The sequence below is a fragment of the Triturus cristatus genome, chromosome 1_2, assembly GCF_964204655.1.
Source record: "Triturus cristatus chromosome 1_2, aTriCri1.1, whole genome shotgun sequence".
NCBI lineage: Eukaryota > Metazoa > Chordata > Amphibia > Caudata > Salamandridae > Triturus > Triturus cristatus.
The window spans coordinates 222,105,153-222,121,925 of record NC_140580.1 but is presented as its reverse complement, the minus strand read 5'-3'; the positions used below and the strand labels follow the sequence as shown (position 1 = coordinate 222,121,925).

The 16,773-nt window shown below is 44.4% G+C and overlaps 1 protein-coding gene across 10 annotated transcripts in view; it reads left to right on the top strand.

Moving 5' to 3' along the window:
- SEC24C (SEC24 homolog C, COPII component) overlaps window positions 1-16,773 on the top strand; it is a 1,178,749-nt gene that overhangs the window by 1,107,037 nt on the left and 54,939 nt on the right. For all 10 annotated transcript variants that reach the window (XM_085603503.1, XM_085603507.1, XM_085603502.1 and 7 more), the window contains one exon: window positions 1,003-1,092. In XM_085603503.1, coding sequence (XP_085459629.1) covers window positions 1,003-1,092 — 90 coding nt within the window. The remainder of the gene's footprint in view (window positions 1-1,002; window positions 1,093-16,773) is intronic.

Below are 16,773 nucleotides of genomic sequence, written 5' to 3'. Positions count from 1 at the left end.
CGTCGACTCCATCATCTAATTCCACAACATTAGATAAATGCAGTTGATTTTTTCTCATCAATGAGATTAGTCTCTGTTATAACTATTTGGAAATAGATGTCGTCTGATGAAATGTGGATCTGATTTAACCCGCCTTTCATGTTCTATTGCTTGAAACCAATGGTTCTTTTGTACTCCTTTTTTTACTCTGATTTATATAAAAAGATTTGTGTTTCATTCACAAAAAGAATTCCCGTGTGTGTACTTTTTATCAAAAAATTGCTTATTGATAACATTTATTGTTGGTGTATAATTTGTTTAAAATACACCCCCGAAATGAATCACTAAGAAATAGAACTAAGTTATCACAAACAAAATCCCTTGTGGGCAACCTTACTGTATCAATTTATCCGCCTAAGCGCTCAAGGGTATATTGGGCTTACCCTTTACCTGGTACAGTATTCAGATAGGGACTTGAAGTTCCGCTATATTTTTCATTGGCTTGTGTCATTGTCCACTGTAAACTGTAGCTGTTGATTGGTCAATATGCTTAATAGTCCCTCCTTAGTACCGCCTTGTCTCATTTGTATCCTCTTGTGACGACACCCCCTGTTACGTGTGTTGTTACTCGGTAGACTTTAATTACAACCTCCGAGCACTATTTTCTCAAATAGCTATGTTCTGCCTGGTGTTGCAGGCAGGACACCCTCTCTCCTAATGCTTTTTAAAAAAAATTATAGCACGGGTGCCGAACCTATTTGCAATGCAATAGGTCTCGCATTTGCGAGATTTTAAGCTGTTGGTATTGTAAATAGCAATGCCTTTTATTTACCTGTTTTAAAAACAACACATAAGACATAGCTCAAACTCTTGTAAATGCAAGACCTATTGCAGTGCAAATGCTTGTTTAACATCGTTATTAGAAATGTACCACGTTTTATACATAAAGCTCCATTTTGTGTTTGGTTGACTGCTTGATGTGGGACTGACACCAACTCTGTTTAACTTTACTTTTTACAACAGACTTCCCTTCCTGTACTGGATAATCCTTTTTCGAGGAAGATACACGCCATCATTGCAATGTTTCGTGCACAGAGGCCACGCTACATGAAGGTAGTAATGCTTTTTTTCATATTTTAGAGTGTTTTTTGGTACCCATATAGCGACAAAACACTTGACCATTTGACACATTAAAGGTAATGAAGTGTCAAATATATGGCGTACAGTAATATTACTTCTTCGTCTAAAAAAAACACTTGGATGCAGAAACAGCCAAGAGATTTCTTGCGAAAAATGACCGGCGTCATCATTCTGACGGATAAAATGACTAGATGCCTTTATGAATAGGAACAAAAAGAGAGCGAGGAAAAAGAAAACTTGTCCTCTTCCCCAATGACTTTAGCAAAACAAAATGGACACGTTTTTTGTGATTCAAAGCAAACGTTTTTTGCTATCACCTTATGGAAAACTTGAAAGGAGAGAGCACAACTGTTGTGGAAAAAACCCCTCACCCACCTACCTAGTAGGTGGCATGCTTCATCATTGGGGCCCAACTGGATTGCCTAGTACAATCCAGCTGTGCTACGACGCCTGGATTACAGCGGAGCAGGATATTGAAGTTGAGCAGAGAGTGACGTGCTATGTGAGATGTAACTATAGGTTAAAAAAGTCTCTGAGAAATGCCCTTTTTGAAAAAAACTTTTATTAGAAGGGTCCCAGGACTAATGTTAAAAGGTTAAGCGGGATATATAGTTAGGAATATTATTTTCCTGATATCCCTTGTAAATAAGGTCCTTATTTAAAGGGCATTTCTCAGAGACTTTTTTAACCTATAGTTACATCTCACATAGCACGCCACTCTCTGCTCAACTTCAATATCCTGCTCCGCTGTAATCCAGGCGTCGTAGCACAGCTGGATTGTACTAGGCAATCCAGTTGGGCCCCAATGATGCATGCCACCTACTAGGTAGGTGGGTGAGGGTTTTTTCCCACAACAGTTGTGCTCTCTCCTTTCAAGTTTTCCATAAGGTGATAGCAAAAAACGTTTGCTTTGAATCACCAAAAACGTGTCCATTTTGTTTTGCTATAGATGCCTTTATGAACAACTGATGAGGGCAGATGTGCTTATACAAGATGCATGTTTCTGATTTATCTTTAAATATAAGGATACTGATGAGATGAGAGGAGAGGGCTAGAGAGGTTTCAAAGTCCTAAGGCCTCTCATCTTGTGTAGTAAATTAGATCTATACTAAAGGATACAGCAGATAAAGTACTTCAGTAAAAAAACTCTTAACAGAATCTCATTAAGTGAAAGTATTAAAATATATTTGTAGTGCTTGAATGGCACAAGTGATGACCAGGCATACACATTTAGTTAAGATGATCAAGTGGACTTTATAACTGTGGCAACTATGTAACAGAGCACTATGCAGTTATATTATACAATTATAATAATTGTGTAACTATAACTCTGCTATCCAACTGCATACCTGCCCTATGTTACTTCAATTTATATACTGCACTTTGCACATTGACATTACCCTTTTGCGCTGTATACTATCTGAAGGATATATTTCCATGGCAATGTAGTGTTTCCAGCAGGACCGAGCTTCTGTAGCAAAAGGTTGCAATGTATCATCTCTCAGCATCAGTTTCTTCCAAAGCATCATTATTTCCCAGAGCCTCTGGTTTCTCAGTGCATAGGCCTCTCCCTCACCAATTTAATTACTTCCCTGTCCTAGTGTCTGCAATTTAATGACTTGGAATCCTATCCGGATGTCTGTTTCTCCCAGGGTCTTTGTTTTTCTTTCACTGTATCCATATTCTCATGTGCCCATATTTTAAGGTTGTTTGACATATTCTTTCCGTTCCTTGCTAAGATTCCCTGTCCCTGAATATGTAACTGACATCTCTGTTTTGCATGACTTGTAGTACTCTCAGTATCCTCTTGTGACTGTCTTAACAGTGTTGTCCATGTATGTGTAGTTGTGGATATGAGTGCATTTGTGACAATGTTATATGAAGTCAAAAGTTCAAATAATGTTTTCTCAGATATTTCCAGCTGCGTCAGCATTGGGGTTATGTGCCACAGGGTAATTTGCTTCACAGCACACACAGCTGATTGCTCAATGAATACATGAGGAAGTCCGCATTGGAAAGCCAATAGGTCTCTCCTTGGGGACCTCTTGGTGTTACCAATGTTTATTGGCCATGCTGCACAATGTCCCAGATAATGGGCAACATACCTAAAGAAATAAATTTAAAAAGCTTTTAAAAAGCGTCTTTCATTTTGTAGACCCATGCACGCACCTAAAAATGATGTGGCCATTGTTTTATTTCTTTTTAGTAACCTATCTAAGTTGCATCAATAAGTAGAAAAAAAACCAAAAAATACTACAAAGCTTTTTTTTTCTTTCAAGCAGCGGGGCTTAAAAAAAACAGTGGACAGCGATGGGGCAGAAGTCACCAGGGGAACTGGGAGGTGCGGGGCAACTCTGAGGGTAGTGGCGAGTGTGGGCAGAAGCTACTCTTGAGGTCCCGAGGGAGGGGGAAAAGAGTACAAAGAGCTAAGTGATACTCTATGGAGAGGGTGTAAACAGGCGATAAAGAGCCACTTGGTGCTGGCGGGGAGAAGCACACAAGTGAGAAAGGAACTCAAATGCAGGAGGAGTGTGAAGCATACAGGGGAGATAGGTGGAAAACACGTGCACTCTCATAGAGTGCTTAACAAGAGAAAAGTAGCGCCTAACAAGTGAGCAGTGGAAGGACACATGTAACCCATCCATACTCCAGAGGAGGGACAAACACATGATGCGAAAGGAAAGTCCACACAAGCTAACAAATAAGAAGCCAGCACATTTCAATCAATCAGTCAGGGGTTTTTATAGTGCATCTACTCACCTGTGAGAGTCAAGTATCTTAGGGTAGGGGGGGCGCTGCTGATCCGTCTGGGTTCAGTCGAAGAGCCAGGTCTTGAGATCCTTCCTGGATATGGTCAGCGACAGGGATTGAGGTGGAAGAGCAGGGTGTTTCAGGTCTTGACAGCAAGGTAGGAGAAGGATCTTCCCCTGTTTCTTGTCTTGTGGATCCGAGGGACGGAGGCAAGGGCCGGTTGGGCAGAACAGAGGTGTCTGGCAGTAACATGAAATGCGAGGCGTTGGTTCAGATATGCTAGTGGTTCCCAAACTTTTTCAACCCACGGCTCCCTTGCCCTATTTGGCTGTTGGCCGCGGCTCCATTTTTTGGGAGGGTCGGTGGGATGTAATTCCACAGGTTTACAACATACCCTAAGGAGAGAAAGTAGAAAATCCATACCGGCCAGTTAGAGGGAGGCAATGTCTGATATTTGTAAATGTTCTAAATTGGACTGAGCGGAGCTCAGACAATGCCCTTCGGAGGGTCATGCACCCAAATTATGTCATTTATAAAGAGCAGAGTTCACCCAATATAGGCATTTTCACTAGGCAAGCACCTAATTCGAGACAGCAGCACCCAACCCCAGAATAATTAATTTGACATGAAACGGATGATGATTTTCTATAAAGGTGAGTGATTTCTACATGTAATTCCAAGAGGCATGGATGAAACATACAGGGAAATCCCTGTTGGTGTAGGCAGCACTAAAGGGGAATTGTCACTTTTGCAAAGACTCTGAAAATGCAGCATGCCAAGGCGTGCTCGGGTTCAGGGCAGCGAGGAGCTGGTACACATAGATTAAAATCCCTCTCTTACCACAGGCGCACAGTGGTTAGACCTGTACCTTCCCAGGGCAGGCTGTAAGTGGGGTCAGGACAGCAGAGTTACAACAGAAATGCTCGAAGTAGGTAACACACTGAGATGTGATAAGAGCACCATTTATTGTGTAGGAATACAACATGACTTGCATGCAGCTAGGTGGGCAGAAGGCACCCATTGGGCCTGCAGCTTCTCTCGGGTGAGCCCCAGCCAGCCCCCGGCATCTTATTCATGTTGGAAGGCCCCACACACAACACTAAACAGGTGCACCCGCACAAGATGACCTCCGAGGCCGAATGTGGCACCCTAGCATTGTCAAATCAAAGGAATGTGGCACACAATCGGGGACGTGCCACAAAATGTTGGATGGGAAGGAGCAGACTGTCTTTTTCTCTAGGATAGCAGCATACATCGAACTGCTGGACATGCTCTAGACAGGTGTGTGTAAATAAAACACGTCCGTGGTATTTTCTATCTCCCTCAGCTGAGAGGTCTGGTTTGGGATTTCAAGAGTTTGAGGCCTGGCTCCCCAGCAGACACCCTGTGTGATCCTGGACTGCTGTCCTTGATTGTTATTCCTCACATAACTATGAGTAGCCATATCCAACCCAAGCAACCAGCAGTGCTGTTTTTCAAGGATAGGTTTATAAAGTTTCTACTTGGTAAGCGATATACCGTCCACCGAGACTACATTACCAGCAGACTAGTCTCAGTGCTGCAGTGGAGAGAGAAGTGATGTACATGGTAAAGCAGCAGTGCTCAGGAGAGTCGCGTTTGAGCGCCACCTAGTGAAGGAACATGATTGGCGTTGTTGCCGATCTGGGTGCAAACTACAGAGCCTGAGTTAGAAATGAGAAAGTTCTGATTCCAGCGCTCCAAGCAGTGACAGAAGTGATAACATAACAGACTGAGAGGGAAAGCTCTGGGAAAATGTCAGAACACAGCGCAGCAGAATCAGACTTGGGGGACTCTGCCAGAAGCGAGCCGGAACTCCCTGAAGTAACCCTGCAGACAGCGGATACCATAATCTAACAATAGTCTGGAGGGTGAGGGATTGGGAATCTCAGAAGGTATGAACGTAAAGGGGAGTCTGCCTTGTTCAACTCGAAAAACGACATTTACAGGTATACAGGGAACCTGATTGTAGACAAGAGGAAATGGCACCTGGTTGGGGAGAGCATGGCACGAAGGAGCGTCACTCGCCAAAGGAGGTCCCTCTCATAGTTCTCCGGGCAGACAACGAATGAGCACTCTGCGGTTACTTCCTTGAACAGCCCCGACTAGATAGCCCTCTCTGGGTGGATAGAGAGGACAATGTTACATTAATGTTTTTAAGTGTGAACGGGTTTGGGCGGCCAGCAGTTGTGAAGATGCCCTGTGGTTAGGGAGTAACTTGTTTGGGATGATTGGTGGTCTCCAAGTGTATGTCTCAATCATGGGCTGACATAGTGGAGGGGGAATGGGGAGGGAGAGGGGAGAGGGAGAGCTATGTAGGTCGGAGTAATGATTATTTTGGCACCACGGTATCACAAAATAAAAATGTTGTCTTGGAATGTGGAAGGTTTGGGTTCGATAGCCAAAAGACACAAAATCAACAGTTATCTTGTACGTAGAGGAATACATATTACCATGTTAAAAGAGAGACACCTCCAATGGAGGAAAGCACAAGATTGAGTCGTAAATGGCGTGGCCAAGTATGTGTTCTCAAGGGGGACTCTGGTGGGGATCCGAGCGGGTACCCCATTTGAAGTAGACAGATCTATAATAAACCCAGAGGGCAGGTATGTTTTGCTCTAGGGTAGAATGTTGGATAGAGTGATCACGTTCGGGAGCATCTATGCCCCAAATCAGGACCAAATCCAGTTCTTACAAAAATTGTCTACACAACTCGCCATGCTTGACGCTTCCCACACCCTGCTAGGGGGAGACTTTAACTGTAGTAGACGTAGAACTGGATAGGTCGACTCCACCTCTCAATGGCACCCCTGTATCTAAAGTGACCAAGGGATTTCAGACCTGGGTGGAGGGGTGGGAGATGGTGGACATCTGGAGGACACAACACAGGAACACAAAGGATTACTCATACTATTCACACATGTATAGATTGCATACCAGATTAGACATGTTCAGCCCAGCTGGGAACTGCCATTACACATCTGGAAGACCTTGGGCTCACTTTATCCAACCATAATCCATTACTTCTCCACATTCTCACCATCCCAGAACCCTCTCTGACTCCCACCTGGTGGCTAGACCCCACCATCTTGGAGGATGTTGACTGCTATGGAAATCAGTGCTGAGCCTAAAGAGATGAATAAAGGGAAGACAACGTGCCCAGACGGTATACCGGTAGAATTTTATTCGGCTTATGCACAGACACTGGCACCAAATTTGGAGGCGATCAATGCGGAAGCCTGGTAGAGAGGGGAACTACCCTCTTCGACTAGAGATGCGCTGGTTATACCACTCCCGAAGGCCAAGAATGCGAACCCACATACGTCGGACTATCGGCCTCTATCAATGCTAAATGTTGGTTTGTAAATTTTGAGTAAAATCCTGGCAGCTCGGCTACTACTCTTTATGCCCGGCTTGATCCATAAAGATCAAAACGGGTTTGTACCGACCAGGTTCACAAACGAGGACCTGCGGAGGCTCTTCCGTATCACTCACCACCCTGAACTGAAGCAATATCAGGAGGCCCTTATACTGTCGGTAGATTTGGAAAAGGCGTTCGATTTGGTGAGGTTTAACTTTTTAGATGCCACAATGGAACGGATGGGGCTGGGTGAAAGGTGGATCAACTGGATGAAAATATTGTATACGCACCCAACTGCACGGGTCAAAACAAATGGGGTGGTGTCGGAAGCGTACAACATATATAGAGGCACCAGATAGGGCTGCCCACTATCCCCATTACCATTTGCGACTGCAAAAGAGCCGCTCGCCTTTAGACATCAGAGCCATACCCTGGGCATACACCTGGGAAGTAGTTCACATGTAATTTCTCTTTATGCTGATGACCTGTTATTATATCAGAAAGACGGAGGTCGGGGAGCAGAACAGGCACTAGGTATGCTGGATACCTATGTGACTTTAGCGGTACTTAAACTTAACAAGGCCTAGACATACGCCTTTGCGTTAAAGAATGAGGGTGCTCTCCCGGCGGACCTCCCTGTGGGTCTGACATGGTCCCCCACTCCTTCAGCTACCTCGGTATTCAAATATTCCAAAAACTAGCAAACCTAAAGGAGGGCAACTTGAACATGGTCTTAAGGTCATTAAAAACGTGTTGCGTTTTGGCATTCACTTAAGCTACCCCTGATGGCACATATAGCTCCCTCAAAAATGTTCGTTTCCCAGATTATTATGCCATTTTGTGAACCTACCGGCGATAATTACACCTTCGTGGTTTACAGATCTGAATCAGACCCTCCGGGAACTGATATGGGACAGAGGGTGAAATAAAGTATCCCTGGAGATATTACAGTGGGCACCCGATGAGGGGGACTAGGTGCCCTCGACTTTGAACTGCATTACCTGGCGGCCCAATTCCAATGGCTAGCCAGCCCAGTGGGTAGACGGTAGAAACCTGGAACTTCTAGAAGAGGAAGGATAGTGAAACAGCCAAAGCTGGCTGTTGGCCAAGCTGTTGCACCCAGTGGTAACTATACCCATATCGAATGTGCTCTCACAAGCGGCACTATACTGTTGGAAGAGATGCCGCCAATGCACAAACGTAGCTCATCCCTATGCACCCGAGATACCGCTAGTTGGGATCCCATACAGGGGACTTTATCACTTTATACACGAGACCCCAACTCACAGAATGGCCAGCGGCAATGATCACTACCATGGGGGATTGCTTCCACATGGGGGCGTTAATCCCCATAGATGAACACATGTCGCAAACTGATCTCCCACATGGGCAAGTTATGACTTATTAGTCTCTGACTAGAACGTTTGGCAACTTATGGCGCAGTAACTCACAGGAACCACGAACGCACGGGGTGTTCCAGACACTAATAACCTTGGGGGCATTTGATTAAATGGCTGTTTAGGGCACTACTAGATTCAGTTAAGAAATCCATGGACCGTACCCGTAAAAAATGGGATGAAATTATAGGGAGAGAGTTAACTGACAAAGAATGGAACCTGGTTTTGGGAAGCCCTAGACGGGTATCCAGAAATTCCAACTTCAAGGCGATTCAGTTCAATTACGTGCACATGGTATATCGGTCGCCCCATAGTCTGAATATCATAAGAGGTGACGCTACACAGTGTTGCCCAAGTTGGTTATTGGTAGATGTGGGGTTTGCTCACATGACTTGGGAATGTGTAAACCTGAGAAAATTCGGGGAAAAGGTGCTACGCATGATAAAGATAACGTTATCCCCTTAGAAACACACATATGATTGCCCCCGTGCAGGGGGATCCACTAGGAGACGCACCACCAAAAGGGTTATTGAAGACTGTTAGATATGGTTAGTTCAATTGAAAATAAAAGTATATCTTTACACAGATGGGCACGAGTAACTCTCTTGAGCACACATAAATTAAGGTACAGACTCTAGGTGTAAGAGAAACATTGCCTTCTAGATACGCCATCGTCCGTAGAAAGGCAGATAGACTTCAACTGTATGTAAATGGAACAACATATATGTCATTAAATGTATTGTTTATGCCATATGACTGTCTGCACCTGTAAAAATGTGTGTTTATACCAAAAAATACCAATAAAGATATATTTATAAAAAAATACCATTAGAAGACTATAGACAACTTTTTATCTTCAACCCAGAGAAATACAATTTGCTAAGTAGATCTGCTCGCGTAGCCCCTGGCTGGTTTTGACGGCGCATCAGGGTGCGGTGGCGCACAGATTAGGAACAGTTGCCGTAGTGGGTTTACTTATCAGGGATTCGATCTGGCTTAGTGGGAGCTCAGTCATAGCTGGCATCAACCCTTTGCGCTCTCTCGTCTGAAGCCAAACAAATCTGATTTCTGCACTAGTTCTCTTCTCTCATCCGTTTGTCCCCTGGTCCTCCTACCCCCACCGCCTTATGCTTTGCTCTGCCCTTTCTCATCCAGGATCTGTATAGCTCTTGCCTCTTGTCTTCTTAGGGCTCAATTTCCTCTCACCCATCTTTGTGCCTTGCTCCTCTCCCTCTCATTCATCATGCGCCTCAATTGTCTGTCAAAATAGATATTTGTTTGGCTAAAAACCCAAAACATGAAACTAATATTTATCTTGAGCACTCCACCCATTTGTTGAATTGACAATTGCTGACTAAATGCACTAAAAATTATATATTTCAGTAAAGTGCACTCTCAGGAGGATTGCCAAAACAGAAGTATTTATTTGTTTCTATAATGCGTTTCAACTGTATGCACAGTCTTGTTCACATATAGAATTGCAAGTGAAGTCCGATTTACATACCCTGAATCGACATCAAAAAAGGACTACGTTTGTGGGAATGTCCCCACATACAGAGTTATTGGACTAATGTCACCAGGCAAATGGTTAGGACATGTGGCAAAGCTATACACCCGACACCTGCGATGTGCCTTCTCAATGTCTGGGTAGCGACGGACCTTACGCAAATTGAGCAAGAGTGGGTCACATTGAGGTGGTGTCTGGCTAAGAGGAATATCGACCAACGGTGGGGAATTGACAGCATACCGCAACTAAGGGAGTGGGCTAAAGATATGGATCATGCCATGCTCGCTGAGAAATCGGTATTCAAAGGGAGGGGATGCCCACGTAAATGTGACCACAAGTGGGGAAAATGGAATAAATACAGAGGGGATATATGTGTCTCACCGACGATAGAGCTGCGAAGGGAGAGACAGGGGGCACAGGTGGGATGAGTGCAGAAGCATTCACTAAGGGTAAGAAGCGACCAGAATGGCATGAGTGATACGGCGACTCCTGGTTCGGAGACATGCAGGGGTTTATTGGTGGGGGAGGCTGGTGGCAGGTAAATTTAAGTATCCAGGACTAATGTGTGCTAGAGGTGCATTGAGGGAGTGTGGAAATGGTAGGAACTAACGTATCTACATTGATTATGTAATTATCTCTGCTGCTGTCTTTGTTTTCAATAAAAAATGTTTAACCCCTTCAGTGCCCATGACGAGCTGGACTCGTCATGGGCTGCGGTGGCGCTGTGCCCATGACGAGTCCAGCTCGTCATGAACTCCGCCCGCTAATACAAAGCGCGGCACTGGGCGGGGAAAGGGGCGGGCATGCAAGGGGTTAAAACAAAAAAAGGACTACATCATGTGTGTATACTGCAACCAATGGTAATGATGGCGGCCATTTTGAAATATACAATGTATATACACAGAACCCACTCTGACATGTATGTATCACACAATGTGGAGAACATATATGCCATTACACACGTATACAAGTGATCATGAAAATAAACGTGACCAAGAAAAATGAAAAAAAGGAAAAAGTAGAAAACTAGCTTGTTGCACATCCGGTACTAGTCTACCGAATGTACTCCGCTTTTTGTGAATGCAAACAATGCAAAGAAATACATAGCATGTTGAAAGCATATTGGTAGTCTTTTGGAGACAAATAGTGTCAATGTTACACAGGTGGCCATCTTCTAATCATGCCTCAGTGTGGTCTTGAACAGATGATCTACATTTCCCTGAATATAGGACCAACGCATGTGATGCTCAATAGTAATGCCGAGTAGTTCGGAAGTTACGCATGATTTATGCACTGGACAAACATGCAGGTATTATGGATCAAATATCACCATTTCATAATGTTTGGTCCCCTGAGAGGACAAACATATGATAGTTTAGTATGTTCCTAAATAGGGTGACCGTGGCTGAATCTTGATGTAAATACAAACCGGGTAAAGCTAAATCATCATGCATAAACATTTGATAGGGTATAGAGAGCCAAAGTTTGACCCGTCCAGGGATTAAAGGTGAATTGTACAGGGTCATGTCCAGGGTGTACAGGGAATTTCACATAAATAAAGTCAACTATAACAGAAAAGCCTGTAGTCTCAGCCGAGACAGAAGATAACCTAAGAAGTGATAATTAATTCATTCTACTTCACAAATGAGTGTTCGAAAAGAATTCATTAGAAATGCCTTATCTCAATGGTGTCGTTCACTGTGGGTAGGGAACCCTGTGCCCCGTGACTTTTCCAATCTAACAAGGGCCCCTTGCTTTCTTCCTGGAATAAAATAACAGAAAAAATGTATTTAAATCAAGCATTCACATAATTACCTAGAATTAAAGGGTAATTCAAGCAACAAAATGAAATGATGATTTGAAAAGATATCCTCTACATCATAATAAATCGACCAGTTCACAGAGCATGGGATGAACAACAGGTTCAACAGCATATAACACAGTTTCTGTTGTGGATTACTTATGCAAGTGTATTTCTAACTCCTGAAATGGCTATGTGGTATTAAACATAGGTGTGTTGGCGCCGCAAAAGATTAACACTAGTCTCTTATTCTCTATTTCTGCGACGGTGCTGAAGGGTGTAGAGAACCACAAACTCTACAGGGGGAAGCAAAGCTAGCATAAATTGTCACAGATCCCCAGCACACGTGAATATAGAATTTTGACGTTTTTAAGTCTGTTTAGTGACAAACACAATAGACCAAACAATTCAAAGGGTCATGAGTCAGATCTTCCTTTTTTTCTTTTATTCAAGAAGCCTTCTTAAGAAACTTCACAGCCAACACGTGTTTCATCATATAGGGAAAATAATGGTCCCACAACTTCCTCAAGGCTGTACAAGTAAAAAAACATCTATAAAGACCAGGACATTGATTCATAAATTACTAGAAAAGGGGTTTCTCATAATTGATATATAAGAAATACATTATGTCGAAAATTTTTAAGAAGTCAAAGCATTAAATTGACAAATCTTACAAAAGGTGGGCTGAAAAATAGATGTGAAATAAAATGAAGACTATGATCCCAAGAGGATGGAGAGAGAAAGGATTTCGAAAGTGAGACGAGTTAGAGATAAAACCTCTCGTGTTTCTCATGCAAGATGAGTGAAAACCAAGTGAAAAAACGAGTGAAAACGCGAATGAAAAACGACCCTTGCGCCATAGTGTAGTGAGCTACCACAATGTCCATGCAAGACCGTGATGTCTCCCATAGTCACAATTCCACTAAGATTTACCTAGTTCCTCGTTTCCTTTAGTATCTAAAGTGCAAGGAAAATGGAAAAAAGGGAACAAAACTATATCAAGAATAATCCATAATGAGTCTGATTGTGTTCAAACCTTATCCATAAGCAAGACAAACACCTACTTGATATGTGGTACAAATTCCAGACCACACAGGGTTCTATTCATGGACGGTGTAAACTAGAAAAACTCTCGTTCCATTTTCACGCAAAACATCGACTCCAAAATTGAACTGAAAATTAAAAAGAAACCCGCGTTTACTCGTTTGGAGTATAGATCCCCTCCATGTGATCTTAAAAGCGCTTATTTCGCGCTGCGCTGGTTACTGGATGACACGCTTAGAGCTGCTGGTGCGTTTTTTAAACTTCCCCGTTTTGTATTTTCGTTAGTCTAATTTAGTATTTTACCTTGCTCTTAACTCAGGCCCTCTCACTCGCACATTAAATTGTTTGTCACCGCGTTGGAGCGGGTCCACTTCCTGGGATTGATCTCGCTTGCCGGCCATATTGGGGGAACCCCGGGACGCCTGGCGGCGCCATTTTGGAGGCTGACGCTCTAGCTGTCACAAGGACACTAGGCGGCTATTTAAGGGGAGCAGTTTAGGTGCAGTGCCTTGTGATCTTAAAAGCGCTTATTTCGCGCTGCGCTGGTTACTGGATGACACGCTTAGAGCTGCTGGTGCGTTTTTTAAACTTCCCCGTTTTGTATTTTCGTTAGTCTAATTTAGTATTTTACCTTGCTCTTAACTCAGGCCCTCTCACTCGCACATTAAATTGTTTGTCACCGCGTTGGAGCGGGTCCACTTCCTGGGATTGATCTCGCTTGCCGGCCATATTGGGGGAACTCCGGGACGCCTGGTGGCGCCATTTTGGAGGCTGACGCTCTAGCTGTCACAAGGACGCTAGGCCGCTATTTAAGACGGGTGATGCCGCGCAGCGGATCCGCGCAGGGGGCCCCGCCCGATTTACGCCTGAGTTCAGCCCGTCTGCGCCCGTCCGCGCTGAGGACGGGCTGCTGGTCGGGCTGGACACTAATATTATCTCGCATCCCCTACAGGTGGTGAGGAAGTATTCAGTGCATGAGATGCTAGCACTTAGACCTCCGCCCCGACCGTGTCATTGCGGCCGGTCACCGGATGAGCTAAAACGTTCTTCTACGTGTCCTTTGTGTCGAGTAACGCTCTGTCCCTCTTCTCGTTGCGGAATGGCCCCTGTAAAGTATTCACCACCTCAGAATGTCTTACCACCTAGAACTGGTTTCTTGATAAATGCTCGGTCACTTATTAAGAATAACCTAGCGTTTCACGAGTTTGTTAATGATAGGCAACCTGACTGGGTGTTCGTGACGGAAACCTGGGCATCCGCCTCTTCAGGTCACGACCTGATATTAGCGATACCTGAGGGTTTTACCTTATATAGACAGGATAGATTGGGACGTAGAGGGGGGGGTCTGGCAATTATTTGCAGAGCCCCATATCTGTGCTCTATTAAAACCCTGTCTGAACCCTCGGACACTTTTGAGGCTTTGTATTTCTGTATATCATGCTCTCCTACAGTATCTTTCACTGGCATTCTGGTCTATAGACCGCCGGGTCCTAGAACCAGTTTTTGCTCTGAGCTGTTTCGAATCCTCGAGCCCTATTTTGACAAATCTCATATGTCAATTTTGGGGGATTTTAATTTTCATCTGGATGATGTGGTCTCTAAGGATTCTTTTCAGCTTATCGACGCGCTGGAAGCTTGCGAGTTTGCTCAGCTTGTAAAATATCCTACGCATCGGGCTGGCCACATTTTGGACGGGGTGTTTACCAATGACCCCAGACTCTCTGTTGGCTCTCCCGTGCCTTTGGTCTGGTCGGACCATCTCGCAGTACCCCTTGGATTTGCATCTGCTACTAAGGAGCCCTCTAAAGCTGCTCCTTGCAATAGAGGTATGAAAAGAGGATACAGGAACATCACCAATCAAGCTCTTCCTCCTTTTTTGCGAGACTTTGATACTTCTGCCTCCCGAGACGTGGATGGGGCGGCTCAAGATCTTGTCAACTCCATTACTATAGCGGTTGATGCCCTAGCCCCCGCTTCTCTGCGATATGTGGCGCGGCGGAAACCTTCTGCACCTTGGTTTACGGAGCCTTTAAGACTCCTAAGACAAACCTGCAGAATCAAGGAGAGAAAATGGCGTAAGTCGTGGGATCCGTCTGATAGAGAAGATCACAAACTGATGCTACGAGAATATAAATCTCGAGTGATTAAAGAGAAGCAGGAGTATTTCTCTAATTTGACAACTTCGCTTCCCTCATCCAAAGAGCTTTTTAAGATCGTTGACTCATTGTGCTCTCTTCAGATCCCCGATCCAGTTGTGGCTTCACAGGAGCTTTGTAATAATATCTCCGATTTTTTTTTATAATAAAATTTTGGATATTCATCTGGCTCTGGATAACCAAAAGAAGACGTTGGATGAGCACTCTCTTGTTAACATTAAGGCTTGTGAATCTTGGAGGAGAGATTCAAACAAGTCTCTCACCCACTTTCCGTCACTTTCTCTTGAGGGGCTTAACTCTCTGCTTGATATGACTAAGTCAGCCTCCCCTGTAGACCCTTGTCCGTTGAAAGTTCTAAGGGATTGCAGGGAAACTCTTCTGCCTCCGTTATTGGCAGTTATGAATGGGGCTATGACTCAGGGCATTTTCCCAATGGTTTGGAAAAAGGCCATAGTGAAGCCCCTTCTAAAAAAATCTTCCCTTGATCCTGGAGTGCTGAAGAATTTTAGGCCCATCTCCTTGTTGCCCGCCCCCGCAAAGATGCTTGAAGCTCACTTAAATTCTTATCTATCCACCTTCCTTGACTCCTCTGAGTTCTTGGATAGCTCTCAGCACGGATTCAGGAAATCTCATAGTACTGAATCCGCCCTGACTATGGTGGCTGATAACATCCGTCGCAAAGTCGATCTTGGTCAGACGACGATTTTAGTCTTGCTGGATCTGACTGCAGCGTTCGATACCCTGTCTCCCTCTACCTTAACATCTCGGCTGAGGGAGGCAGGTGTGGCAGGACAGGCTCTCAGTCTCCTTGACTCTTTTCTACATCTTAGAGAGCAAAGAGTTATGCTTGGTGAGTTCCTCTCCCCTGCTAAATCTCTGCAATGTGGAGTGCCCCAGGGTTCGGCCTTAAGTCCAACCCTATTTAATTTTTATGTGGCCCCCCTTGCTAGATTAGTAAGATCGCAGGGGATGGAGGTAGTGTCTTATGCTGATGACACGCAAATTATGGTGTCTCTAAGCCACTCTGCTAGTGTCTCTGCTTCTGGTTTTAGGTCCTGTATGCAGATGGTAGCTGAGTGGATGGTACTAAATTCCTTAAAACTTAATGCCGATAAAACTGAGGTTTTGGTTTTCGGCAAGGATCAAGACATCTGGTCCAATGAGTGGTGGCCTCCGTCCCTCGGAACTTGCCCCACTCCCTCTTCTACGGCTAGGAATCTTGGTGTTATCTTTGATACTTTACTCGCCATGAACTGTCAGATTAACAGGACGGTGGCCACTTGTTGGGGAGTCATTAAGACTCTGAAACGAATCCTTCACTATCTGTCCCCGCAAGCACGTAAACAGACAGTGATTGCCCTTGTGGGCTCCAGGTTAGATTATTGCAATGCATTATATGCGGAGTCCAATAAATATCTTATACAGCGCCTGCAGGTGGTGCAGAATGCTGCTGCCAGATTCGTCTTAGCACTTCCTAGGGACTCCTCGGCAACGCTGGCCAGGAAGAACCTGCACTGGCTTCCTATTAACTTCAGAATCTCTTTTAAACTTCTTTGCCTTACCTACAGAGCCCTGCAGGCTGGCCCCTCAAATGCTTTGGGGTCATTGCTTACCCGATA